Genomic DNA, 26270 nt, shown 5'->3' on the forward strand with positions numbered 1-26270 from the left:
GCATGAATTATGAACCCTGAACTGCTATCACCTTTCTGTTCCGGGCCAGCTCCTGCAGGCCTGTTTCCCTAATAACACCTTTGAGCCCAGTGTTTGGTCTGGTCTTTGGTTTCTGAAATTCGTGTTATTTTGTTACTGCATTGCACAGGGGAGTTGTTGCATTTTCCTTAATGTTGTGATTGTGGATCACAGCTGCTGCGTAGTGGATTATGAGAAGCATCTGAATGTGGCTTCTGCTCTGTGTGCTCTTATTGTGGCATAGTCAGAGAAGAGCTTTGTTTCAGCTCTGTTACTCAGTTATTCCACGCAAGCTGTCTCTGAGGTCGAAGGTTTTTCTGACTGGCTCCAGGAGGGTAAACTCTTACCGAACTCTTACCAATTCCCCACTGTGATATCAGAGGCCAATGGATTGAGTAAGAACTGAATAGCAGCTGAGGAGGCATCTGAGGAATTGACTCACTGGAGAGAACATCCTGACCCTGAAGAGCTAATTAATATCCCAACAGAGTTTGGCTCTGAATTAGCACTTGGTAGTTGCAGCTAACCTTTTCTTCCATATGTTTTGCTCCAATTATCAGTCTCTCTGGTGCTGTGGAGCCTGGCATAATTGACTAGTGGGGAGTGATGTTTGCAACCAGTAAATAAAGAACCTGACAGCAAAGCAGATGGACACTTAGATTATACCTGGGCTTCCTCTGTGTAATGCATGCTGTTATAGCATTTCATTTTGGACTCTGTAGGTTAAATAAGGTTAGGCTTCATTAATACTCTGATGAGGGTTTTCTGGACATAGGAAGATGGGAATAATTTGGAAGTGCTGCAGGTTTCACATGTAGACTTTTTGAGAGCCTTTAGACTGGTGCTGAGAGCATGTTAGTGTCTGGAAGAGATGCTTCAGCTGGAGCACTGTTGGAGCTCAGACCTATTTATGCAGGGCCGGGGTGATGGAGAGCATGCTGACCTCTCTGTTATCAGGGGACCTGCAACATTCTTGCTGCCCGCAATAAATTTCAAGTTGGTTTGGTTTCATGGAAAATACTGATCCTAAAATGACCCATATGAAGGCAAGTAAATTGTCTTTATCTCTTTTTCCTTTGCCAAAGTAATTTCATCGAGCTCTGCTGGTACAGCTGCTTTGGATAGCAATGACTCTTGTCCATGAAATTTGACAAAAATGTCTTTTGGTAGTGAAATGCATTTCGAGTTTCCTGTAAGATGTGAAGTAGGCTAATGAAATCTTTGAGTGCTTGCTGTTCCTACTAGCAAAGTTGAAGGTGGTTTCTGAAGCATCTTGAAGCTGCCAGGCTTTTACAAATGAACGAGGAGGTACTTTCTCACTGTCCTTATGTGGTGGTATTTTGACCAGTAACAATGGGTCCTCCAACCACAGGTTTTGAGTTCTCCTCACAGTCGAAATGGTAAAGACCTGCAGGCAGTTCCCTGTGCTTGTTTCATTGACTTACCATACAGAAGCTGTAAGTAAAAATAACAAGGGTTTCAGCAGTCCTGTGAGTTGTGGTAAAAGCTGAGCAGAAGAGGAGACAGCAAGAAATCATGTGGTGTATACCAAAGGGTGCTCCTTCTCTTGGCATGCTGCCCCTGGTGTTGCAGGCAGGAGTCTGTGCAGCACTGGAAGGATCAGAGCAGTGAGCAAAGATCTGCACCCACTTCAGTACGTCTGGAAAAGTGCTGAAAGCTACTCCAGCCCAAATAAAGGGATGCTGAGTTTTTATGTTGACTCTGAGATTTAAAATATATATATAGAGAGAGAGAGAGGAATACATATATATATATATATATATATATATATATGGAGAGGAATACATAGCTGAGGATGGCTGACATCGAGACTAGGCAGAGCCAAGATCTTAACTGCGTGCTTTTCCTGTAAAAGATGGTACCAGGGAATGCTGCTAGTGGAGTTAACTGCTCAGTGATGGACTTCCAAGGATCGTGCTCCAACCCTCAGGCTCTTTCGGAGAAGACTCAGTTTTTTTCTGCTGGCAGATGCACTCGGTTCTCCCCAGCAGTTGTGTTCCTTGAGGTGTGAGCGCTGCTGTTGGCTGGTGCAGTGCGAAGTACGGCCATGGTCCAGAACCCGTGCCCTGACAAGGTGTCCTGCAGCACCGCGGTGAAGCAGGGCTGCCACTTGCGTGTATCTTCTCTGAGGAAAAAGCTGGCCTTCTGCACAGTCATGTAAGTTGTCATGTGTCTATCATACCTGATTGTGTATGCTGACAGGGAGCCCATACAGCTTTCATTTTGTCTTGGGGTAAATAAACGCTGTGCAGGTATTTTTGGGGCCATGTAAGGGAAAAGAGGCAGGCTAGAAGGAGAGTTGGGTTTTGCCTGGGCTCAGGGCTCAGGTGCCTGCTGTCTGTGTGAGCTTGTGTGAATTGTTTCATGTTCCGTCTGTGAAATGAAGAGGTCAATTCTTTTCTAACCTCAGAAAAACAGATAAAAAAGATGGTGAGTTAAGTCTGTGGGTTGCTCAGATGCTGAAACACCCCAACCACATGAGTGTGAAGATAAGCAGCAGAGCTGAGATCGTGACCAAATAATTGTGCTTGCAGAAGCTGCTTCATTTAAACTAATTCAAAGAGTGGACAAGATTGGGATGCAGACAGACAGAGACTTGGGTGAAATATGTGCACGTACACAGTCACTAGTCTCTGTAACAAGACATGTTTATGTATGAATTGCCTTTAACTTTCATCTGAATGAAGTCTAAGGTCATGAGCCTGCTTCTGCTTGAACCAAGGGCTTGTTCTTTGTCATGACGTTGAAGTACCTATCGGGTATAGGACGCGGGGAATTTTAATTAAGAGTAAATATTAAGCTACTGAACTGGAGGGAAGATCAGTCCTTAGCCTCATACAGTCTGAGGAGGAGAGACACTGATAAGGTCAAAAGAGGAGTGTGGAAAGTACGGGGATAGAAAGCAGTAGGATGTGAAAAGGAGAGGAGAGAAGCAGGTAGCAGTTTACAGTGATCATATCAAAATGGAGGAAATGGGGAACAGCTAGTCTTACAATGTTTTGTTTTAATATGCCCTACATCTTGATTGCAGCTTAATTAGTCCCCCAGTGTGTACAGTATCTTGTTCTGATAATTCCAGGGTTGTGGGACTTGTTTTTCCTTTGCTTTCCTTTGTGTAAGTTACTAAGTGTTTCTCAAACAATGGATCAAAATTTGCGAGAGCTTGCAAAAAGATTAGGGAATGGCTCAAGACATAGACAAGTTTAAGAAATTCTGCCTCCTGTTTGGATTTGCAAGAAGTTGTGTGAAGATCTGAAATGAGATCAAACTTTTAAAATGCTTGTGCCAAAGTTACATCCTTGGGGTGTTTAACAAGTCAGTAGGAGTTCTGTGTTTTAACAATGTACCCATGACTTACCTGCAAGTGAAGGCACAACAAAGTTAGCTACTTCTGTTGGCCATGAGGGTCCTGATATTAGTTAAACACCTGAATAACCATTATTCGTCAGGGGTGGATGCAAGCATGGTCTTTAGGGAGGTTTTCAAAAGTGGTGATCCTGTTGTGAAGAGCTCAGGCTGAGCTTCCAGAGTGTCACAGAGCATAACCCTGATGCTTTTGCAGTAACTTTAGAGCTAGATCAATATCCATACTTCCCTTAAGCGTTCCTTAGTCAGCTGGATTTAACATTCAGTGGACTAACTTGGGAGGAGTTTAACCAGAATGGCACTAATCTCCTTTGTCACATAGGAAAGATGGTTAATAATTAGGGTCAGAGCTAGTGTCTTCCCTCTTCCTAATTGCTGCTGCTTCCTGAGCCCCAGCATTGACTCTTGGCTGTGGAAGACAGAAGAACAATTTAAGAGCAGCTCTCCTCCACTTGGATTGCCAGATTTGCTACTGTCAGCAGAGCTGTTGAATGGAAATAGCACCTGCCCTGTTCCTCATACGCCAGCATTGTTCCTTTTGAAGACGGGCTGTTGTTAATTACAGTCTGCCTGGATCTGGCTCTGTTGGATAAGGCAGGCTGCTAACAAGCAGCTGGAATAAGATGAATTTTGTCTTTGTCTTCAACTGGGAGTCGTCTTTTGCACCTGGCATCCCAGCTCATTGGGTCTGCCCTGTAAGAGGGTTAAGCCACCCGATAGGAAGTCATCTTTTCTCCCTAAAATCCTCAGTCAACCTCTTTCAGTGGAGATAAGGGTGCTCTCTTCACTGAAAGTCTGCGCTGGATTTGATTCATCAAAGTTGTGTTCCACTCACTATCTCTTTTACTCTTGTTCTTTAGTTTTAAGGAGACTGAACTAAAAATGCTTTGTGATTTCAAAGCAAGGGCAGTAGTCCCTGTGCTTCCCTTCTCTGTGACTGAAGGGTGTGGAGGGACTGATACCTCTCCTGCTTGTCTTACTGGGGCCAGAGACAAGCAGGAGACCCTGCAGGATTAATTGGTGTGCTCGTGCTCATGCACTTTGTTGTTGCTGTTGCTCAGCATGTGAGTCTGGAGCTTTGATGAGTTCAAAGCTATTGGCAAGCTTGAGAACAGGGTTATTTTATGCTTTCTGTAGTAATGTAATATCGTGCCTCTGGGCATTAGCTGATAGCCACTGGTGAGAGGGAGTTTTATTGATACCACAAATAGTTTCTGTGCAGATAAGGAGAATAGATTGTGCAAATCCCCTCCATCACCAAAAAGAAACCATTCTTAATTCAGTCCTCTGCTCCAAGCAGTCATGGCAAAATACCTGCCTGTTCCCTTCCAAAAAGTTGGCTTTGACATAGAGCTTTTAGTGTGAGAACCTCCACGCAGGTCAGTAACAGCTGCAGGAGAAGGCATGGTCACAACAGATGCAACAGCAGGGCAAAGCAGGATTCAGATCTCGCTTCTCCATTTCCTGATCAGTTCTGTCTCTGCTGGACTGGTGTTATCATTGATAAACCTCAGCATGCCTTGCAGATCTCACTGAATGCAGAGGAGGTCTGGCAGGCCTCATGTGGCTGCGTTGCTAGCACGTGATGCTCAGGAACATGAGGAAGAGGAGAGGACTCGTTTCACTGTCCCTTTTTTCCCGTATCTGAGGCCCTGGGCAGACCCTACCCAGCCTTCCTTCCTGTTAACCAAGAGCAGAGGGCTCAGCTGTGTAAGTATTTCACTTGCAGACTTTAAGTGGTGGTCACCCCATCAGCGCTGTGTCCTTGGGGAGCATTGGGATTGTCAGTGTCACAGTTGTTAGCTTGAGGCATATGGAGAAGCAGGAGTGAAGCCAACAGGAGGCTGGGGTGCAGGGCTGTAAACCATCTCCTTCCACAGGCCTCTTGCTCTGTGTAAGCCTCCTTGGCCCTTGTCCGCAAGCTTCCATGCAGAGTGCTGTCAGCTGCTGACCCCTTCTGTGGATTCACCTTCCAACAAAGCCTGTGCTGTGCCTCAGAGCCCTTGCGAACTTCTGTTGCTGTACTAAAACTTCAATACTGCTCTAAAATCAGCCATCAGAGGGTCTCAGAGGACTTAATTGATTTTAGCCTCTTACAGCCAGAGGTAGGCTTTTTAAAGTTGCAGAGGAGTGATGCTTTTTGAGGGAGCCTGCTGCTAAATTCAGATAGAGTTTGGCCAGGTTTATGCAGTGACATGACTTCAGATCTACAGACCGGAGGTTCCTAAATTGCAGAACACATTCCTTTTGGTGAGTAGATGCCTTTTTAAACTGGGGCACGGTCTGGGATGAATCTAGGAGCTGTGTTTGTCCTTGAATTCATGTACCCAAACGTGGTATGGGAGCCCTGACTGCACCAGTGATCTCTTCTCTTTAACAGGTAGAAATGAACCAGCGCTGAAAGTTAGGTGCAAAGCTTCCTTCAAAAGAACCATGTGGGCAATACCTCTGTCTTACAGTGGGAGAAAGCCACCTTTCTTTATGCAGGAAACATTTTAACTGAGGTGTCATCAGAAACCACAGCTTATCTGAGAGTCCTGTTGTGAGCATGCCTGGCACCCCAGCTGCATGGAAAAGATCTCAGAGTATGGTGTTGCTTCTATTTTGTGGTGTGTCTGACTGATCGATGCTGTGCAGTAAAACAAAGGCGTTATTTTAAAAAAAGAAAAAGAAAAAAAAAAAGATTGTGTACAGCTCTTCAGGTCCCAGTCTCCTAATTTGTAGTGACTTGCTTGATGTGCAGTAGGCATAGATAAGAAGATAAATACTCAAGTGAGTAGTTGGGGGAAGTGTTGAAGGGATAAGCAGGCTAAAACCCATCTGTTGAGCCAGTAAATTGGCAGACAGGACTGACACATGTCAAAGGGCAGAAGTGGAAGGCATTTAAAAACTATTTTTCTATTTCTCTTCCCAGTTCAATTTTTAGTGAATCTGGGACTACCGTATACATCAAAATCAGAACTGGCATTGCTGTTCACAGCCCTGGCTTTGAGTGGTTGCTCATGGAGGCTGGATGCACGAGGGGAGGCAAACCCTTCTGCCTGGGCTTTGGACTGCAGCTGGAGGAGGAGGTGCTGGTGAACAGGGATGCTGCTGCCTCAGCCTCCCCTGAGACTCCGGCAGACCACGAGCCCTGGAAGGGGATCTGGGATCAGCTCTTTTTCAGCTTGAATGCATATGCTTGTGCCCTTATAGAGACCTTTCTAGGCCCTTGTTTACAGTGCAGTCGTCAGCTGTTTCTGAAACTGCTCGGTGCAGGGTATTTTTCTGTACAGACAGAAGTTCCTCAAAAATCTAAGAGCACTTACCTGAAACGGGAATTAGGGTTCTTTTGGATTTGCTTGGTGAAACACCCTGCTACTCTCCTAAGATAGTGGTATCTCTTGTACAGATTGCAGTGTGTGTGTGTCCCTGAACAAATCAGCTTTTTCGTAACTTTACAGTCAGCACAAACTCTTTATCACGGCCTCTTCCTTGCTTTTAGTGCTATTTGCCTTTGACACATGCAAATATTTGCAATATTTACCTTGGAAAATATGTGCATCTTTATAGTTGACTGCCTAAATGGGGAAACAACCTCTAATTCTTTTAGAGAATCCTTTGTTCTCTCAGATTTTTACACCTTATCCCATAGCAGCTGCAAATTCAGCAGAGCCTTGCAGGCAGCTGTGCCTTTAAAATTGAATCGTCTGTGATAGAAGAAATCTGAGAGCAGAGAAAGGAAACCTGTGCCTCTTGCGCAGAGCAAGCTCTTTGGAGATTTCCCCATCGCTCTGCCTTCTCATCAGCCAAGTCACTGCTCCTTCCCTTTGGGGCCAAACTGCAGAGTAATAGCAGTAGGAGCCATCCCAGAACCGTCTTCATGGTGGCATTACATCTTTCCACGGTGGACTCTGAGGTCACCTCTTGGTGCTGCTTTCTCCCCCAAACTCCTGTGCGTGTGTAAACAAGCTGGGATTCCATCTTTTGACTCAACAGCGTTTTGCTCCCTCGCTGCTGAAGCGGCTTTCTCGGGCTGCTGGGGAGCACGTTGGCACTTGGACAGACTTCCCTCTTTCTGCAGATGACTGTAACCGTGTGAGTGCTCACTGTGACCTCTGCATTTCTTCTTTTCCCTCTCCTCTTCCCTTGTGTATCTTCCCATCCATTTCTTTCTTGGCCTTTGCAGAGCATTTGTTGTGCATTTCGGTGATAAGATGGCAGCATGCGTCTCCCCACCGCGCCATGCATCGTAACAAGGTCAGGTGTTACAATCTGTACTCACCAAGGGCTGTCCTTGAGCCCCCCTGCTACACCTCTGCTTTTCTCCTCTGCTCCTGCAAGTCTGACCTAAATTTTTTCCTTAAGCTGTTCCTTGCCGCTGTTTGTTCTGCCTTCCCTCTGAAGCACCCCACCCCAAATCTTCAGTTGTGGTGTGCTGTTAGCTGCTCCCTCTCCCCCTTAACCTTTTCCTTTAAATGGCAGGTTGCATGGGCCTTGCTTGAGGGGTCTGTTGGAGTTCCAGGCATTGTAAGATGTAGCATTTTTCTGCTGTGGAAAAGGATCTTTGCTTTAGGCATAGCCATGTATATGCTCAGACGTCCTTATGTGAGCCTCATGGGCTGTTGCTTTACCTGTGCAGCACCTGCCATGCATCCATGCCCTCAAACTCCGAATCTTTATTCTGGGTTACCAAATGAGGGGTGTGTGGTACTTGGTGGGATGTGACACAGTGAGATAAGTCATCCTCTGTATTGTTTTCCTAGTTGCAACCCATCATCCTCTGTTCCACCCTGTTGCTGCAGCTACTGGAAGATCTCTCTAATGTGTAGGAGCGTGAGCTGGGGCTGCGGGAGGCTTCTGCTGCAGGGCTGAGGTGCCTCTGTCAGCAAACCAGAGGCTTTTGTCCAGAACCTGAGTCTTGAGCCACTGCTCAAGCTACTTTATCTGATCTTCTCTCTCAGGCTTCAGAAATAAGAGGAGTCTAGGACCTTTCTTTTTTTTTTCTTTTTTCTCTTGACTTCACTCGTTCCTCTAGGTTTTCATTCTTAAGGCCAAGATATTGTGGTGCATGTTCCTGCCACAAGGTTTCTCACTCTTTATCTGAAACATCTGGGGTTAATTTTTTATCCAGGAGCGGATGTTGCATTAGACGTTCCATGGGTGCAGATCAGATAAAGGCTTTGTTTCTCCAGTGTGCTACCTATGTGCTTCAGTGGATTATCCTTTAAGCAGTGCCAGCCCAAAGGCTCAAGTTTATACCATATTTAAAGATTTAGCTCACCGTACTTGAAAGATTATTTTTTGTTATTTAGGATCCAAAGTGTCTTGCCTGGTAGACACCCTGAAGTTCTCTGATTTTGAGAGAGCAGATGGTTAGTCAGAATACCTGGACTTAATGAAAAGGGAGATGATCAGCCCATAGTGTTTCTGTCCAAGATAATGCAGTCTTACTGCCTTCTCCTTGGTGGCTGCACATTAACTCGCAATGGAAAGTAAAATTAGAAGGTGGCTTTTAACTTCCTGACAAATGCAAATGAAGGAGGGGTTTTGTGGCATACGAAATGTGCCGTGAGTCATAAGACTTTCTGTTGTTAGCCTGCCCCTTTCCACAGTGAATGAGCCTCTTTTGGGGGTGGGAAAGGTTATTACACCATCTCACATAAATGGAAGGCTGACCTCAAACACGAGACAATGAGGGGAAAAAGATCCAGAAGGCGTTGTATGAAAGCAGCAGCCCTCGTTTGTTATAGTATTGCTCAAGAAAGAAGCAGTAGCAATACGAATCATCCCAGTTTCTCCATCTTTCTAGGGAATTATCATCTTTTCACCTTTTGATAGAGGAGCTTCTTTCCGTTCTTCTCTTCTGGGATAGCTAAAGCTCTCTCTTCTGTTGTGATGCTCTCCTGCCTTTCTTTCCTTTCTAAGACCCTAAGACATAATTTGCATGCCATGGCAAACTACTCATAGCACAGAAAGAAGTGGCTTACATGCTCTTTCTGTTCTGTACAGTGTGACTACAGCTCCCATGATGCCAGGAGTGTAAAATGCATATTTTATTTTTGGAAATGAAGTCTCACGTGACTTCCCAGCTGCTGCAGCAAAGAAAGAGTCCCTTCTGAGATTTTTCCCTGGGAAATGGAGGTGTGCCCTAGCTTGCGGATGCTGTGATTGCATCTGACAGCAGAGGCTGTAGGGCTGCAGGACACTGCTGACTTCAGGAAGGATTCAAGAATTTATCCATCTGGCACATTTTCCTGGGGATCTGTACCTCTCCTCTAAGGTGCCTAACAGTTAAACTACCTCTTCCTTACATTCTGCCATTCTTCATAGCTGTTCTCTCTCCACTTAACACTGCTGATTTTTCTCTAGTTTGTCATCCCGCTAGTCCTGTCGCTATCAGGTTTTGTCTTGCTTGCACATTCCCCAGAGGCGCAGTTTTTGCCTGCTGCCCCCAGCTCCTGCAGATCTTTTCTTGCCACATGGCAGAATCAAACCGTAGCGCCCCCCGGGGCAGCGTGCTGGTCTCTGTGCCTGCAGGTCACTTAGGTTTTTGAGCCAACTGACGTTGTTTCCATTGTGTGGCTACTTGGCTGAGTAACTTTTCCCGTTATTTGCTGGATCTCTGAGGCGAGTCGCTCTGGTTAGCGTGAAGCTGGAGCTGTGATTCCTGGGCAGCAGCAAAGCCCCGATGATGTCTGTCCGGGGGTGTCCCGGTGGCTGTGTGAGGCTGGGCAGTGACACTTGCAGGCAGTGCAATTAACAGCCAACAGCTTCCAATTTGTAAGATAGCTTTAATGAGGCAATTACAAGCTCATATCCCAAACTAATGTGACGCTATTGCTGTAGCTGTTCACAAAGCTTTGGATTCTTACCCAGCCCTTGAGTGTGTCATACTGAGTCGCTCGCTTCCGAAAAGCAGACTTCCTCAGGAGATGTTTCCTGTTTGCTGTTAAGTTCATGAGCTATTACACCCTGCTGGAATTTTATAGCCGCTGCTGTAAAGAGAGCACAACATGGAAATTCAGCTGCTTCTGAAACGCGAAGCTGGGCTTTTCTGCTTCTCTAGCTTAGGGTTTGCTGAAGGTCCTCTATGAGGCAGGCTGTTCTGTCATGCTGCTGTGAGTACTCCTGGCAGAATGCATGTGAGTGAGTAAACGGCCACCAAGGGACTTGGTGGCTCGATAAAAGAGGGGTTGGAGAGCAGGTTGTTTGCGTTTGCTGTTCGTGTACCTCTGCACTGCATGCGGTACACTTGTAGTACTACTCTTGTTGTGGCGTGGGAATCATTTGGAAATCCATCCAGTGCTCACCAAGCCACAAGGATCATGATCTTTATCCCAGTGAGTGTAACTAATGCAGGTGGCGGTGCTCTTTGTGCATGGTGTTGGGACAGGCTGAAGATGGGTTATGTCCGCAGCAGTGCTTGGGATGGAGGTAGACCTGAATGTGTTAATACTTGAATGAATTTTCAAAACCATGTTACTGCATCCTATGGCTGATGATCTAGGTGTTTTCATGAGATGGTGTTTAAGTCCCTGATAAGAATGGGGTCAGTACATTTGAATAAGCAGAATAAAAACGTGAAGGAAGTGCAGCAGCCTTGATTTTTCGCAAGCAGGTGACTATGCGAATGCACTGCAACAAATACCAGAAATATACCAGTATTTGTGTATATATTTAATATAATATGGAATGTCAGACACTTAATTTAATAAAACCCTGCTTTATGGGGTGTGTGGACAAGGAAATGAATATGGCTTTGCAGAAATCAGGTAGCTGCCCTTGAACACGTGTGCGCTGCTGGGTGCATTGAGGATCATCTGCTGGTGCCCCAGTCTGTGTGTGCTGTGCTGTGTGCCGGCCGTGTGCCTGAGCACGCCGTGCTGCACCGCTGTATGAATAAGCACTTTCAAGCAGAGCTGTTTCTAGCCCTCTGAGGCTCTTAATTTGACTGAGCTCTGCAGTGTTTTTTTTTTTTTCTCTTCCCAACCTTCCTCTCCCTCCCTCCCAGCCAGGGTTGCTCACGTCTGTCTGCTCCACCAGAGCACTCCGGCCAGTTGCGTGCGGCGGCTCCTGGCTGGCGAGCAGGCTCCAGGCTCGGTTTCTGTAGGGAAGCAGCCAGGAGGAGCCTGCAGGAGCAGGGAGGGAGAAGCTGGGTGATGAATGGGGCTGGGTGAAGTCACCCTGCGCTGCCAATCGGGGCCGGCCACAGCCGGGCAGGGCCTCGGCAGCTCCGGGAGCCTTTTGACGCCGGGACAGCTTTACCTTAGAGGATGCTCTGCTGGCTTCAGGCTGAGCTGAGGGTGTGCTCCGGGGAGTTCCTAGTTTAGGCCCAGTAATTTCTGAGGGTTGTTCTGAGGTGAGTGTTCTCAGTAGGGTGCGGATAACTAACCTCCTCCTTGCATTTTGCTCTGCACGTGTTCATCTCTCTTTACGTGGTCTGTCTCAGGCACGCTTATTATTATTATTATTTTTTTTTTTTTGGTGACATCGCTCTTCCACCTGTTCTACTCTCATGCTTTCCTTCCAGAAGCTGCCTCTTCCTTCCCCACTGCCCTCTCCTCCCTTGCTCCCTGCACTGCCCAGACCCACTTGCTGGCTGCCTTTCTCCTGACTTGGAAAGCACCCACATGGGGAGCTCCTTGTGCTCCTCTCCCTTCCCACAGAGGGAGAAGGAGGAAGCAGCAGGGCCTTTTCCCCAGGGGAGGCACAGGTTGCTTGCCTCCTCCCTGCGGGGAGCTCAAACTTGAAGCTGGGAGGACGGGGCTGTCTGTTCCTCAGCATCCTGCTAGAATTTGGGGTGATAGCAGGGGTTTGGGGGGCGCTGGCAAATTACTGGATATTGTGCCAGACTCAAGAATTGAATTTGGGACCATCAGCTTGAGATGCTTTTCCCTCCCCTTTGGGGGCAGCAGGGAAAACTTGGGGCTAGCTCTTATATGACTTGCTTGTTCTCATCCATCTGTCAAATTGTTTGTCTTCTCTTCACCATCCTTTTTTTGACTCTCCCTTTTTCTCCCTCTCCTCCTTCAATGGTCTCATTTACTGGTAGGCCAAGCAGAAAACATGGAGACGTCTGATATGGCGACAGCAAAGGTAGGATGGAAATGCTGCCGGCCTCACTGTGCGTAAGTGGTTTCGCTTGGCACCTTCTTACTTTGTCACCCTTTTTGCTTTCTCCAGACCCTTCCCCCCGATGCTGGGAGTGGTTCTAGTGCTGGGGTTGACGACGGGATTCGAGATCCAGGAAGGAGTTGATATTGTGGCTGCAGACTCTGTGTGTTGCTTTTCTTGTCAGGTGGGAGATAAAATCTTCCTGCCCTGAAATGTTGATGCTCTAGGCCAAGGTGGGGATGGGGGAGAGAGAGAGGAGCCTGCATCATTGTCGGTGGCAGCTTTTCCTTTGTCCGAAGGGAAGCCAAGGGGGAGAGCCGGGATGCTGCAGCCTGCTTTGCTGCTCGATATGAAAATGCCGCTAGAGGGTGCTTTAGGGGCAGGCTCCCACTCTGAGCCTGTCTGGTGGAGCAGAAAGGCCTTTTGGCAGCCTCATTATTTTTTTGGAAAGCATCTCGAGGGGGAGGGCTGGGTGAGAAAGTAACATGAGCTCATAGATGCATCCGCCCTTTGCTGCGAGGCTGCTCGCCTGTACCAGGCTGCAGGTCCTGCTCCCTGTAGCTCTGCGGGTATGGAGATGTGCCCGGCATGGCTTCAGCATGGTTCGGGAGAGCTGGGGAGCACAAAGCTGCCTCACCCCGCTTCATTGGGTCTCATGGTTGGGGTTGACAGCAAACGGTTGTTTTCTAGCATGAGCCTGCTGCCAGCATAGCCGCGTTTGGCATCAGAGCGAGATGAATGCATGGGGAAAGTCTGCGAGCATCTCCTGTCGTGCTGTTACCTCAGCAGCCCGTGAAACTGAGTGTAGTCGAAAAGCTGGAGTTTGGAAAGGGAGGAAAATGGCATTAGGAGTTACAAAATGCTTCTGAGCCTGCCCTGAATGGGAGGCTGTAGCTCAGCAGCGAGGCATTCTGTGCTCCGGGAGGTACCGGTTTCACCTGGGGTAATTCCTTGGTTAGAAAGCACTGTGCTGCTGATCAGATCGTGGGGCTTGTTCCTCTATCTCAGCTAGATTTCACATGGAATAAGTACTTTCAATTTCCCCCCTTGTTTCTATTAAACAGGGCGTACTTTCAGTTCCATTTCCCGTAAGGCTGGGTGCCCCTGAACAGCTGCCCTGCTTGGCCCCAGGACCGGGCTGCATGTCAGGGCAGGGTTTGTGGCTTTGGGCGATCGTTGTGTGAAGTACTTCAGGGTAAATGTGCCTTTACCGAGGTGGAATCCTCACTGCCACGTCTGTGCAAACTTGAGCTGCGTGTTGCTTGGAGCTGCGGTGTTTGGAAAAAGCTGCCACTGCGAAGCCTGAAGGGCCAATGGCACTGAAACCAGATGAAAATGACACTCAAATTCAATTTTTTTTCGGCATTTTGGGGGACTTTTCTTTGTTGAAAAACAGATATTTTCAAACAAAACCAACAAAGTCAGTGTGAAACACGGTTTTGTCTGCACCTGCTTTTTATAGTTTGTTTCAGTTGAAGGAAAACACGATCTAGAGAGATTTTAAGACAACATCTTGGTGTGGAGGTACTGAAAGCCTAGTTATCTGTTCAGGAGAACATCGTCAGAGTGGAAAATATATGTAGTTTGAACCTTCTAAAACAGATACAGCTTCAAAAAAAATGCCACTAATGTTCAAATCATAACTATATAGATTTATTTGGATTTAGACCATGTCAGATGATATTTAGTCCCCTATTCTTTGTTGAAACCAGATATCTTCCTTTTTTTTTTTTTTTTTTTTTTTTTTTGGTATTGATTTAGATCTGTATTACCCCCGTTCTGGCTGGCATGGAGCCTCTGAGGGATGCTGGTTCATCTTGCTGGGGTCACCCTGGACCCTGGGCTAGCAAAGAATTTGTGGAGAAAGCCAAACATTTATTTTTCTCAGCCTGAATGCTGAGAGCAGCCCTGGGACGCAGCAGCAGGATGTTTCTTACTTCCACGGCTGCTCTCCATTGTGTTGTGCTGCTGCTTCCTTTTCTGCTGGGGCACCTTCCAGGGTACTGCAGGGACTGGCATTTCCTGGCACTCCAAAGAATGGTCCCAGCCTTAGCCCTCCAACAGCAGCGAGAGGCACAGCTTTGAGCAACTTCTAGCCTGTGGCTCTGATTGCAGGGCAATCACCCTGGAACTGGTGGTGGAATCGAACTTTTTTCCCCTGCATGTTGTTGGGCATGTTGCAGTGGGATCATGACATGTCCTGGCACCTCCCATCTTGGCTTACCTGGTGCCTGGCTATGAAAACAGGAGCCCTGCTTGCTTTCTCCTTGTTGCCTTACTGAGAGCCAAGGGGAAAAGTAATTAACCTGTTAGCAAAGCACATGAGAGCAAATGATGCTAGAGTGCTTCCTGGGAAAGCATGAATCACTCTCCAGGTAATCAGCTAGTGGAAACGTGGGATGTAAATCAGCGAGATGTCTGTCATTCCCCTGACACCGAAAGGCTTCTGTTTCTGTACTGCGAATGGAAAGTCCTCAGACATTTCGGGGTGGAAGAGGTCATAAAGCACATGATTTACTTGTTCCATGTCAGAGAGGTTGTGCTTCGCTCACGGGCTACAACTAGAAGATGAGTGAAGCCAGAAAAGATGTCCATGGAGCTGCTGATGTTCAGAGCTGCTGTTTTCAGATTTCTGTGGCTTGTGTTGGACAGTAATCCCTGTCTCAGCAAGGACTGGCAGAAGTAATGGCTAAGGGGAAAAGGACAATGGGGTGATGCAGAATAACTAGCTAGTGAGTGAAATTTGGCTGAGTATTAAACACTGTCACATGAATTTCAGTAGTGGCCCCTGCTTCCAGCTCTTACCCAGGCCCTGGCAAGGGAGGTGACACAAGAGGTGACACAAAGCCATGGGGGAATTGCCCCTTCCTTGCAGTCTGACCAGATCGTGGGAGAACACCGAGACCTGGTTCATTACAGCCACCTCATTCAGAAGTGTTGGGGAATGTAGAGCACCATCCCATCTGGACAGTAGCACGTGGTGCTTCTTTCATCCAAGCCAGAGATCAGAAAGAAAACTTGGCTTAATTTTTTGTATTAGTCTTTTTTTTTTTTTTTCTTTTGTATTCATGTGGCCTTGAGAGTTTATAGTTACAGGTCAGGAAAATATCCGGTCTTTTTTTCTAAGTCCTTTTTTCCTGCTACTCAGAATCTCCAAATCTTTCTTCACTTTGAGAAAGTTCTGCGGGGTTTTTACTTTGTTGCTGTTTTTAGTGTTTGTGTGTGCTGTTTGACTTCCTCATCCTGGCTGGTGTGGAAGCAACCAGAAACCCCCTGGGAGGCTGTGTTTGTGGTATCCTTGCTCTGGACCAGAAATATTCAAAAATGTTACTGGCGGTAGGCCAGGATCCAAATTATCTTATTTAGTCCCTATTGAAGTTGATGGGAATTTTTGCTTGTGGGGAGAGATGGGATGAGACAGGGCAAACAGGCACCAAGTCAATTCGTTTTATTGTTATTTGCTGTTTACGTGTAGTAACTGTTTGTAATACTTGCAATCAAAAATGAGGTCCCTTTTGTAATCATAATTCTACTGCAATAAGGAAATAATTTGACTTATATATTTTACAGCTAGAAGGGAAATTATGAACATCTGATCCAACGTCCTGTATGAAGGGCAGTCATTGTGAAAATATACGTATGGCTCCATGTGGATAGGTCAAATAGAAACAAATACAAAGAGGAAAGGAGATAGGTATGAGAAATTAATTAAAAATGGGTTGGGAAAAGGAGGGGAAGTGATCTGATGATGATTGGGGTATGGGAGGGAGATGAGAGCACAACACTGAAAAAGATGTGATGACGAGTCAGCAAAGGTTAGGAAATAACTGAAGGAGGGGTGAAAATGGGATAGAAAAGGAACAGAGAAGAAGAAGGAGGAAGCAGGTGTAGAGAAGTGTTGCTTAGCGAGAGGCAGATTGGCTTTTGGCATGGGCACAGGTGGCAGGCAAAGGGCAACGAGAGCCACAACTGCAGCACCAGGAGAGCGAAGGGGGGAGCACAGTGGCTGAAGAGAGGCAGTTTACAAGGCACTTGTCCTTGGTGTGTGATCCTGCTGCTCCGGTTAAGCTTTGCACTTCAGAGACTGTAGCTCCGAGTGCTTCAGATGGGCTGCTGTTGAACTTGGTGTTGGTTATGTGAGGTAGGAGAGGCCGTGGTAGGTGAGATGTAAAGGAGCCAGTAATAGCGTCGTGTTTTCAGGGGGTTGTGATTGTTAATGCTGGCCAAAAAGACGCCCACTCTCAAATTTGTTTTCAACTACTGTGCCTGTTCTTAAAAAAAACATCAAAACAAAAGTGAAAAGTCATGTTTACACTACTTTTTATACTATTTTTGCCACTTTTACCGTTCATGGGGAAAAATAAAAAATTGCCAAAAGAAGAATGGCTTGGGAAAGTTCTTTTACATGCAAAACCTGGTCATCAAAGACCAGCTGTATTCACTCACAATCTGCAATCCACTGCCATTGAAGATACCACAACAGTGTAGTGGACATCTCCTTAAAACATGTAGTGCCACAGATAAGTGAAAAGGCACAGAGTATATTGCCTAGGTTCAAACCACAGCTCTGTGGCATAGCCAGAAGCTGCTTTTTGTCTCTTCAGGCCCCAGTTCTGCCCATGCTGCTTCTCTGTTTTCCCATTTTCCTGGTGTGCGGGATAGATGCTCAAGATGGAGTAGGTAGATGACTTATCTGGAATTCAACGTGCGTGTGACTAAGTATTCTTAGTACTGCAGAGGTGGACAGGGTGGCTGTGCATAGCCTACCTCTCTTGATATGTACATATGCTCTTTGTTACCCTGTTTAAATTTTAATATCAGTCTTTTCCCTGGAGTAGTTGCACGCACAGGATGGAGCAAAAAGGCAAGGGCCTGCCCGTGCAGTGTTAGTTGGCCCAGTCAGGTGAATGCAGAACCCAGACTGTGCCCAGCAGTGACAGTGGGGTTGTGCCTGGGGCTCTCCGGAGACAGTGGGCAACCCACGGGCCTTTCAGCAAGGCTCCTGCCAGGAGGCTTTCCAAGAGCAGATCCCAGCTGAATTGTGGCAGAGGTGGCAGCATCTGCCAGTCCGCTGCTCGTACAGACACTTTCTCCTTTGAAGTGGTCGATTTCCTTTGATAATTTCCTGACCTTCACATTATTTAAAAAAAAAAATACATGATTGCTTATCTCTTAATACCTTTCTTGCCTGAGCTTTGATTTCCAAACATGTGACTGCAGCATTAGCCTGTCCCAGATTTGCAGGTCTCCTGACCCATTTTACAGCATTGTGATTTGCTTCCCTCCTTGACAACCTGCAGGCCCCAGCTGTGCGGCGTTTCATGGAGGAAAGTGGCTCTGGACCCGAGTTGAGGCCAGGCCAGGCAGCTGACGGAGGCTGTGTCACTCTGTTTGTGACATTTGGAAGTGCATGTGCCCAGCTTTATGGCTAAGTTGGCTGGCAATAAAAAGGCATGCTGCAAAGTTTACATCCAAACCAAACCCTTCAAGCTTTTGTTTCAAGCATTTGCTTCAAATCTTTGTGCCTGCCCCTGCAGGGGCTTGGGGCTGGAGGATGCCCTGCCCTGGCTGATGCACTCATCAGCGTGGTACTGATTGATGGAACAAGTGTTTGGGGAGCTGCTTGCATGGAGTTATTAGCACAGAGATGAGTTTTCCATTTTACAACTCCCCAGAACAACATTTCAGTGTCACCTGCACAATTTCTGAACCAGCAGCCCACTTGCAGTGCTCCTGTTTCCTTTCATCTGTGATTTTGAAATGCCCTGGGGTGTCCAAAGCCCTACAACAGTGATTTCCAGCTCAGTTCAGAACTGGAAGTTGGCTTCTGTTGACTTCTGATCACATGTCAGGAGCTTCATTCAGAAAAAAAAAGGCCTGGTGCTGTTCTTGAGCACCATGCAGAAGCACATTTATTGCTTCGTGGAGGTGATGTTATCCATCATGTTATCACTGTCCTTGGGTGTGGAGGACAATGTTCCCAGAGAGCTTTGTAGGGCAGAAAGGAGCCTTGGGACTCGTACCCACGGTTAGAGGGGAACAAAGGGGAGGTTAGGGGTTTATGGGGACGATTCTCTATCATTCCCTTCTGTCTACAGGAAATGTAGACAGGGATATGGTCTCTCTAGCTGTGGACCATGACTGTGTAAAATAATGACAATCAGTTTCAGGAAAGTTTTAAGCTTCTATTATCTTTTCCCTTTCACCTAGCTGGTATCTTTCCTCTGTCACGGCTGAATTTTGCTGAATTGCTGAGGATGCTCAGGATGCTCGGAGCAGGGGGGGGGGCTGTGGCTTCAGCTTCGCCCCCCTCCCCCCCCCCCATCATTTCAGGGCGCTCCTTTAGAGGGAATTAACTAACCCCATGGCTTGGGGGCGATGCACAGCACCCCTGGGTGCCAGGCCGGGGCGCAGCAGCGCGCATCCCCCTCCCGCACCCCGAATCCGTGTCCCCCCTTGCGGGGCCGGGACCGAGGACCCCGGGGGGGCCGTGGCAACCCCAGGCACCCCTCGGGGGGCTTTTGCCCGGTCCCCCCCAAGCCGGGGGCGGGCCGGCAGCCGCCGCACATGCTCAGCAGCAGCAGCAGCAGCGAGGGGCGGCCGGGGCCGGCCCTGCGTGGCGCTGCGGGTGCGGGGAGCCCTGCACCGCTCGGGGGGGCACCGAGGGGACCCCGGGGGGGCCCCGGGGCCGGGAGACGGCCTCGCCCCGCCGCGGGGGGCTCGGTGCATGGGGCTCGGCGCCGGCCGGGGGGCGCTGGGCGGCCGGGGCTCCCGCACCATGTCCTGGGAGCTGCGGAGCGAGCAGCGGGCAGCCAAGGACGCGGGCAGCGGCGTGCGGCGGCCGTACTGATGAAAGGCTTCAAGCTCGCCTGGTAAGAGGGGAGAAGGGGGCGAGGATGCCCCTTACAGCCCGGGGAGGAGGCGCCCAGCTCGGCTGCGGCATCGCCGGGAGGCGCCCGGGGGGTCCCGGCGCTGCGCCCTGCCCGCAGCCGGCCCCTCTCCTCCCCTCTTCTCCGGGGATGCACGGGGTAAAAAGCAAACGTGGGGGTCTTCCCCCAAAAGAAGGGGGTGTGAGGGCTCCTGTGCTGCCTGCGCCCAGCGGCCTCTGCTCGCTGCTCCTCTCCGGTGCTGCTTTGGGGATGCTCCGTACCCGGCGGCTGCAGGGGCTGGGGGCTCGGGGCTGGGAGGGGAGCTCCGGGCTTCCGGGGGGACAGAGCTGCTCCTGGGGTGCTCCCGGGTGTTTTGGGGGAGAACTCGGGGGGTTTGGACAAGCGGGCAGTGAGGGAGGGTGTGTGGGTGCAGGGTGATCAACAAAGCTGTGTGTATATCAAATGTTTGCATGGTAATGTGTTGGTTTTTTTTTAATAGGGGTACGTATCTGACATGGGTGGGTAAATATTTACATATATAATGTATGTGGATGTTTCCATGCATGTAACGTATCTAATAAACTCGGCCGGCAAAGGTTCGTATAAAATCTAGAGTATGTCAAAACTATTTAGCTGCAGTAAATAGTCTCTGAATTATTAAGATGAAATCAATTTCATTAGAACTTTATCAGATGGGAACGGGTCCACGGTGGAATGTGACTTTGTGATTTGGTTTGAAATTGCAAAGTGGATGACAAGAAGGACATGAAGGCCTGTTTCTTTTTCTTAATCCTTTTTCCCTATAATGAAAAAGGAAGCAATCGAAGGAATACCAGCCTCTCCCTGAAGTCTGCTGTTTCACATCAGTTCAAATTTAGTACTTTGAGATCCTTGCTTGTAAAGTGTGAGAAAACAGTGAAGTTATTTTTCTTGTTTGCTTTTATTTATTGTTGCTGTTTTTTTTCTGTGAAAAAAAAAAAGAAAGCACTACGGCACAGCACTAGGAAGCATCTTGTACTGAGCCCCAGGGGACGGACTAGAGCCAGGGATGACTCAATAGGTCATCTCTTTTTGTAATTTCTGTAATTTTGTCTTTTATTTAATTACAGTTAGAGCCTGTGTGTACACAACCACATGCAATATAGGATATACAAAAACCATCACTATTAGCATTTGAAAATAATACATAATTTTCCCCCCCCCTTTTTTTTTTAAAAAAAAAGTCCAACTCCTGCACTGATTTGCTGCTTCATGTGGTATGCTGTTGGGCTGACGGGTTGCATAATAGCTCAGCGTACTACCGGGAAAGCTGAGCGTGTGTTATAAATGCCGGGATCGCGTGCATCTGCAATAACATGGCACCCTGCTGCATTCAGCTCTCTGCCTACCCACGAGCAGCGCTGGATGTGTTTGTTACTCGTGTAACCGGAGCACTTTGGCGCACCCGGTTCCATCGCAGCGTTTATAGCGCTCGGTGTCGGAGCCGCTCCGTTAATCTGCTCGGACTTCAGAGTTAAGCGAGCGAGGCTGGCAGATGCGGGAGCTGGATGGGGCCCACCGGATTGCTGACGTACCGGGTGAAGCAGCCGCGGCGTTTCGGCAGGTGACGCTCTCCCCTCTGGGCTGCCTCTGCCGCGGGCTCCTTGTGAGGTGCTCAGGGCTCTGCACCACCCTGGCTGCACGGGGTCAGGCAGCAAGCGCAGTAGTGGACCTGAGCAGCTCCTCTGGCTCTCCTGGAAACATGGAAGAGTGCTCATGAACCCTGCTTGTCCTGCATCCTCAGCACCCCCCTTCATCTTCCTCAGAATCCCAGGGAAACAGGTGAACTATTTGGATTGCTTGTCTAATTTAATAACAGCGTACAGCATCTTGAATCTTTGCAGCGGTTGCTCTGTTCCCCCTAAAGGATGTCTGGGATGCTGACACAGAGTTTTATTTACTTTGTTGTGCTGCAGTGTCCGGGCACCAAAGGGTGAGTTAAGGATGTTGTTTAAGCCCTGGGTCACCTATGTGCATGCGTTTGTCACTGCTGGATGCCTTGGTGTGGTTCTAGAGGAGCACGGGTCTGAGCACAGACCCCAGAGTTCTCTGCTGCTTGTCTTAGGATATCTTGGTGTGGGTTGTATGGCCTCAAATACTCGCAATGAATTACTTTATAGGGTTAGTATTTATCTAAGAAAAACAGCACGTCCAACAGATCTGTTGGTCCTTGCTTTGGAAGTGGTGATTGCAGTCCTAGATGGCACTGCTGGGGTTAACGCAGGTTTCCTTACGGAGCAGCTCTCAGACAGACACAGGATTTCTTTCTCTACCAGGAAGGGCAGCAGCACAGGGCCAGAACGCTGCCAGCAGGAGCAGCCCTCCCCGGCCATGAGGACGTGCGCATGCTCTCGCCTGCATTTGGACCCGTTCGGTTCGTGTGCTGAGCTGCACGAGGTGACATTGTGCATTTTGCCGGGGGCCCTCTGGCCACCCCTGAGTCTCGGTGCGAGCCTGCTCTGGCACAAGGCAGCGTTGCTGCGATCTAACACAGTGTCATGCGTTTCTGCAGTCCATCACCTAATTTTGCCCAAAATGATCTCATCACCATCTGGCGCCGGATCCCGGCGTAGCTGCGTGCTACGGAGTCATCGGGCTGCCACGGAGCGCTGCGGTACCGCAGGATCCTGACATGCACCCGTCACAGCATCGTGACATCAGAACTGGGCTGTATCGTGTCATGACACCAGGCCCTGATGTACCAGAGCAGCATCCCACTGTTATGGTGCAACATCCTGGTACCAAAAATGATAGCACAGTTCCTGGGTACGTTCTTATCACGCGATAATGTCCCTTTGTCACATCAGGGCCTAATGTCCTGCTTCCACGAGTCATTTTCATGTCATAACATAGCACTCTAACACAGTCGCATGTTGCGTTACAGTGTTGTGAGAGAGAACTTTGGCTCTCAGCCTTATCGCATCGCTCCTTAGCATGCCTGTAACAAGCCAGGCCCCGAGCTTGAAATCTGGGAAAGGCAAGCACTGTGACAGGGGGACAGGCTCTCCTTCCCTCGCAGCCCTGCTTGCTGATACTCTGCTTCCTCATCAGCAGTTCGGGGAGCTCCTAATCCAGCATAGATGGGTACTACTGTGAATCTTAACCCAAAAATAAGAATCAGTTGACTAAAGATGTCTTTCAGGGACAAAAGCAAGCTGGTAGCTGAACTTGATAGCTCATCTTGACATCCCATCAATAGGATGCTGAGCAAAACTCTGCTCCTGGGAGTTTTCTTCTTTCCTGGTTCCTTCTGCCTTGCCTGTGCTCGTCTGTTGCTTGGAATATTTCTGAGTGCCAGGACCTGCTCTGTGAAGCCCACGGAGAAAATAAAGGCCAAAGGCTCTACCTAAAAATAAATCTGTAATTCATTTTTCTGCTAGTGCCTGTGGGTGAGAATAAAACCTCTCAGTGTTCCAACACCCTACTTATCTGAAGGAAGGATCTATTATATAGTTGTGGGGGTGGGATGGGAACTAGGTAGGGTTACAGAACAGCAGAGCTAAAATTAGCAGTTGTTTGATGTCAGGGAGCAGTGAAGATTAACGTTAGGCGGTCTCAGTTATGCATGCTGTAAGGCAGCCACTTGAGGGCTTCTTTGTATCCAGACCGGGAGGGACACCTGCCTCTTCGAGGGGCTCTGTCAGGGCCTCGGTACCAAGGGGAGGAGAGGAGAGGGTCTTCATCAGCTGTCGTGACAGTCCTGCGTGGCTTCGTCCTTAGTCTAGTCCTGCAACTTCTTCGGAGGCTGAAATAACAGGGTAGGGAAGCAGAGAAAGCAGGAATGCTTCTCTCAGTTCCAGAGAATTTGTTCTTGCTGTTTTACATTAACCTGACAAATGTGGGTTTTGGGTGTCCAGGATTCTCGCCTCCCTAATTACAGAGTGACATGATGCTACATAAACAATTTTGAATTTCATATCTATACTGCAGAGGCTTAAAGAGCTACCCCGTGCAGTGAAAATGAACTTAGTTCTTTTGCAGTGCAAATTAAAGGTGAATTTTAAAATCAGTTCTTCCTCAGATTTTTTGGGGAAGGCTAGGAGAGGAGTTCAGCTGGCATTACATAATTGTGCCGTTGTGCACGTGTGTTTGACCTTCATGTTACAGGTTAAACTGTCATGTTTTGGTGTGCTCTGTGTTCACCAGGTCTTTTGCTTCTACCTCTTCTTTTTTTCTGTGCTTTTTGTTCAAAAGGAAGAAACAGATGTTGATAATTCCCCCCCCAACAACTATCAAAGATGACCCACATACGTGTAAGTTATAAATATGGCTCTAACATTTGGAAGCAAGAAGCGTTCCCTCATTCCCTCTTTATACATTCTGCAAGCGGATCTGAGGAATCAGAACGTTCCCATTTGCTGTCAATGCGGTGGGAAGAGGGAACCATATTAATAGGTCAGCATCTCTCCCTGCCTCCAGAATATTCTGAAAATTTGACTGAACCCGTGACCGTAAGGCACAGCCTTGCTCCTTTCTCTCAGCAGGAACAAAGGTTGTGATGTGTCAGGTGAGTCGAAGAACTTTGAACAGTGTTGGGAGATCAATTTTGTAAATGACTTCATGGCACAATAAAGTGATTAACGGCAGGTTTGGTGCTAATTTATCCGGGCTTTCAAGGAGTGGGAAATGATAGTAAGCAGTAAAGAGCCTAGTCCAAGTGCACTAATGTCAAGGAAAAAGCTTGCATGCAATTCACATGGCCAGACTGTACTCACAGTCAGTAACCGAGCCAGAAATAGAACCAAGATCGGCTCATTTCCAGTTTGTGTCCTGGCCTGCACACTGCCACACTGAATTAATACCTTCAGTGGTAATATGGTATAAAGTACAAGTGAAGTGACTATTTTAGTAAAGAAATAAAATAAATTACAGTGTAAGTAGACTATTTGAAGAAAAACTGACTGAGTCATTGTGAAACCTTTGATCTGAGATTTGGTTTGCTCTCGTTCTGTGTGATGATAGACTTGCAGAACCTATCCTTTAGTGTGTCTTTGTTTGTTATGTGGTGTGCTTTTGGCATCGGATTCTGACTCAAAATTGGATAAACATCCAACATTTTATTCTCTGGTATATATATGCTGACTGAAACCTCTCTGAGGGCAACGTGACGTACACCGTGAAGATGCTGCACCTTGCAGAGCTGTGCTGCCAGCACCCAGAATCTCTCCCTCAGATTTCTCCTTGAGCTCCAGATTATTTTGGCTAATTCCAGTTATTTGTTTCATTCAAAAAATTTGCCTTTTCTGCTTCTCAGATGGTAAAATCAGCTTGCTGTCTGTGTAGTCCTTCAGCAGCCTTGCAAATGTCAAGTGAAGGGCAAACTGCTTAGAACCGTCCTGCAATTCTGCCGCCGCTGCTCGCTCAGGGCCTTAAGTTGAGATGAATGAGGCTGCAGCGTGGCTTCTCCAGAGAGTCTTCTCCTCACGTATGCAGGGGAAAAAAGCACGGAAGGAGGTAAATGCAGTCGCAAAGGGTTTATGGATAACATTTAGCAGGTAATGGCTACTGCTGTTGAGGTTTAAATGTGGAGCTGAGACTCTTGGTGTGCTGTCTGAGTGCTCGGTTCCTTACATGAGAAGCAAGGTCCTGGTTTTTGGAGCTGGAAGTTGGGAGAGGCCAGTTTTATGCTTGGATCTGTCCCTGCTGTGTCATGATCATGCCTCTGCCCCACTTTCCCTGCCTGCAGAATGGGGCACGCCAGCCCGCTCCTCCCACTGAAGCAGTTTGATATTTACGTGTGGCAAGTGCTAGAAGGGGCATGGTGAACGCTGTGCCGCAATTTGTGTGTGATTCATCCTGCCTGACTTAATGGTTCTACTGAAGTAAATGGAAACGCTCATAGATTTACAGTTTCTGCTCAATCAGGGTTATTCTATTCAGGAAATGGGCAAGGTCAGAGCCTTAAATAGCCAAGCATTGCCAGAAGAGCTCTTGTGGCATGGTACCAGCGTCCCGGTCAAGACGTCTTTTGGTTAATCACATTTGCCGACTGAAATCCCCCTTGGGAACAGGAGTCTTCTTCACTCCCTCCTCTGAGCTGGTTGGTGGTGTTCCTGTGGCCTACTAAAGCAGCTGCCCGGTTTATTCTTGAATCTTTCTTTGCCTGCCTCTGATTTCAGCCCTGGGTTTGAAGTGCAATTTAATAGCAGACTACCATTATGTTGGCAATTGATACTTATTACGCACGGTAACTGTTAATTCCAGTATTTTGAGTCTGCTAAAAGTGAATGGTATAAATTGAGGTATAATAGCAATAACAGCATCCAAGTATAAAGACTAAAACAAATGCTCTACATAAATTGGTAGCTTTTCTTTTCCTTATTTATTTCCTTTATATTATTTGTGCTCTTTCAGAGCCACGTGCTGAATGCAAGGTGGTGGAGCCTTCTCTGAGCTTTTGCTTCACTAAAGCTTTCTGTTCGGCCAGCTTTAGGTCTGTGCTGGTGTTATACTTTCCTTTTTGCAGTGGTTTTCTCTTTATAACCATTTTTCCTGACAAAATGCCGTCTGGCTAGCCAAGGGACCTGGGGGTAGGTGTTCTGCCTTTTTTAAGCTAACATCATGTGATGGTGTCACAGCCGCTCTACACATATGGCAAGGGAGCAGAGAAAGAAGGATTTGGAGATTTTTTATTTTATTTTATTTTGGTGGCAAGCGGAGATATGTATTTGGGGTATATATTTTGAATAATTTCAAACCACTTGGAATATCAGGTTTGGAGAAATGTGGTTTGACCACACCTAATTTCAGGCCTTGGAACTGGAAGGAAGAAGATGGAAGAGAAAACAAGCCGAATGAAACTGATTTAGGGGAAAAGGAGGAGGTATATATTCAGGAGTAGCAAATATGTGGTAATGTAAA

General features: G+C 47.6%; 1 protein-coding gene across 13 annotated transcripts in view; it reads left to right on the forward strand.

Moving 5' to 3' along the window:
• Nucleotides 1-26270, forward strand: part of GRAMD1B (GRAM domain containing 1B) — a 91376-nt gene that overhangs the window by 13117 nt on the left and 51989 nt on the right. The window contains exons 4-6 of one of the 13 annotated variants that reach the window (XR_014619117.1): nucleotides 12440-12483; nucleotides 12571-12685; nucleotides 14263-16149. The exons of 10 other annotated variants lie outside the window; for them this stretch is intronic. Coding sequence is in view for 1 of the 3 variants with exons in the window: in XM_084301434.1 (XP_084157560.1) it covers nucleotides 12440-12467 (28 nt within the window). In the remaining 2 variants the exon portion in view is untranslated. Of the gene's footprint in view, nucleotides 1-12439; nucleotides 12484-12570; nucleotides 12686-14262; nucleotides 16150-26270 lie in introns of those variants that run through there. 2 more of the 13 variants (XM_084301434.1, XM_084301441.1) reach the window with 2 other exon arrangements.

This window comes from Netta rufina (genome assembly GCF_964035555.1).
Source record: "Netta rufina genome assembly, chromosome: 25".
Classification (NCBI taxonomy): domain Eukaryota; kingdom Metazoa; phylum Chordata; class Aves; order Anseriformes; family Anatidae; genus Netta; species Netta rufina.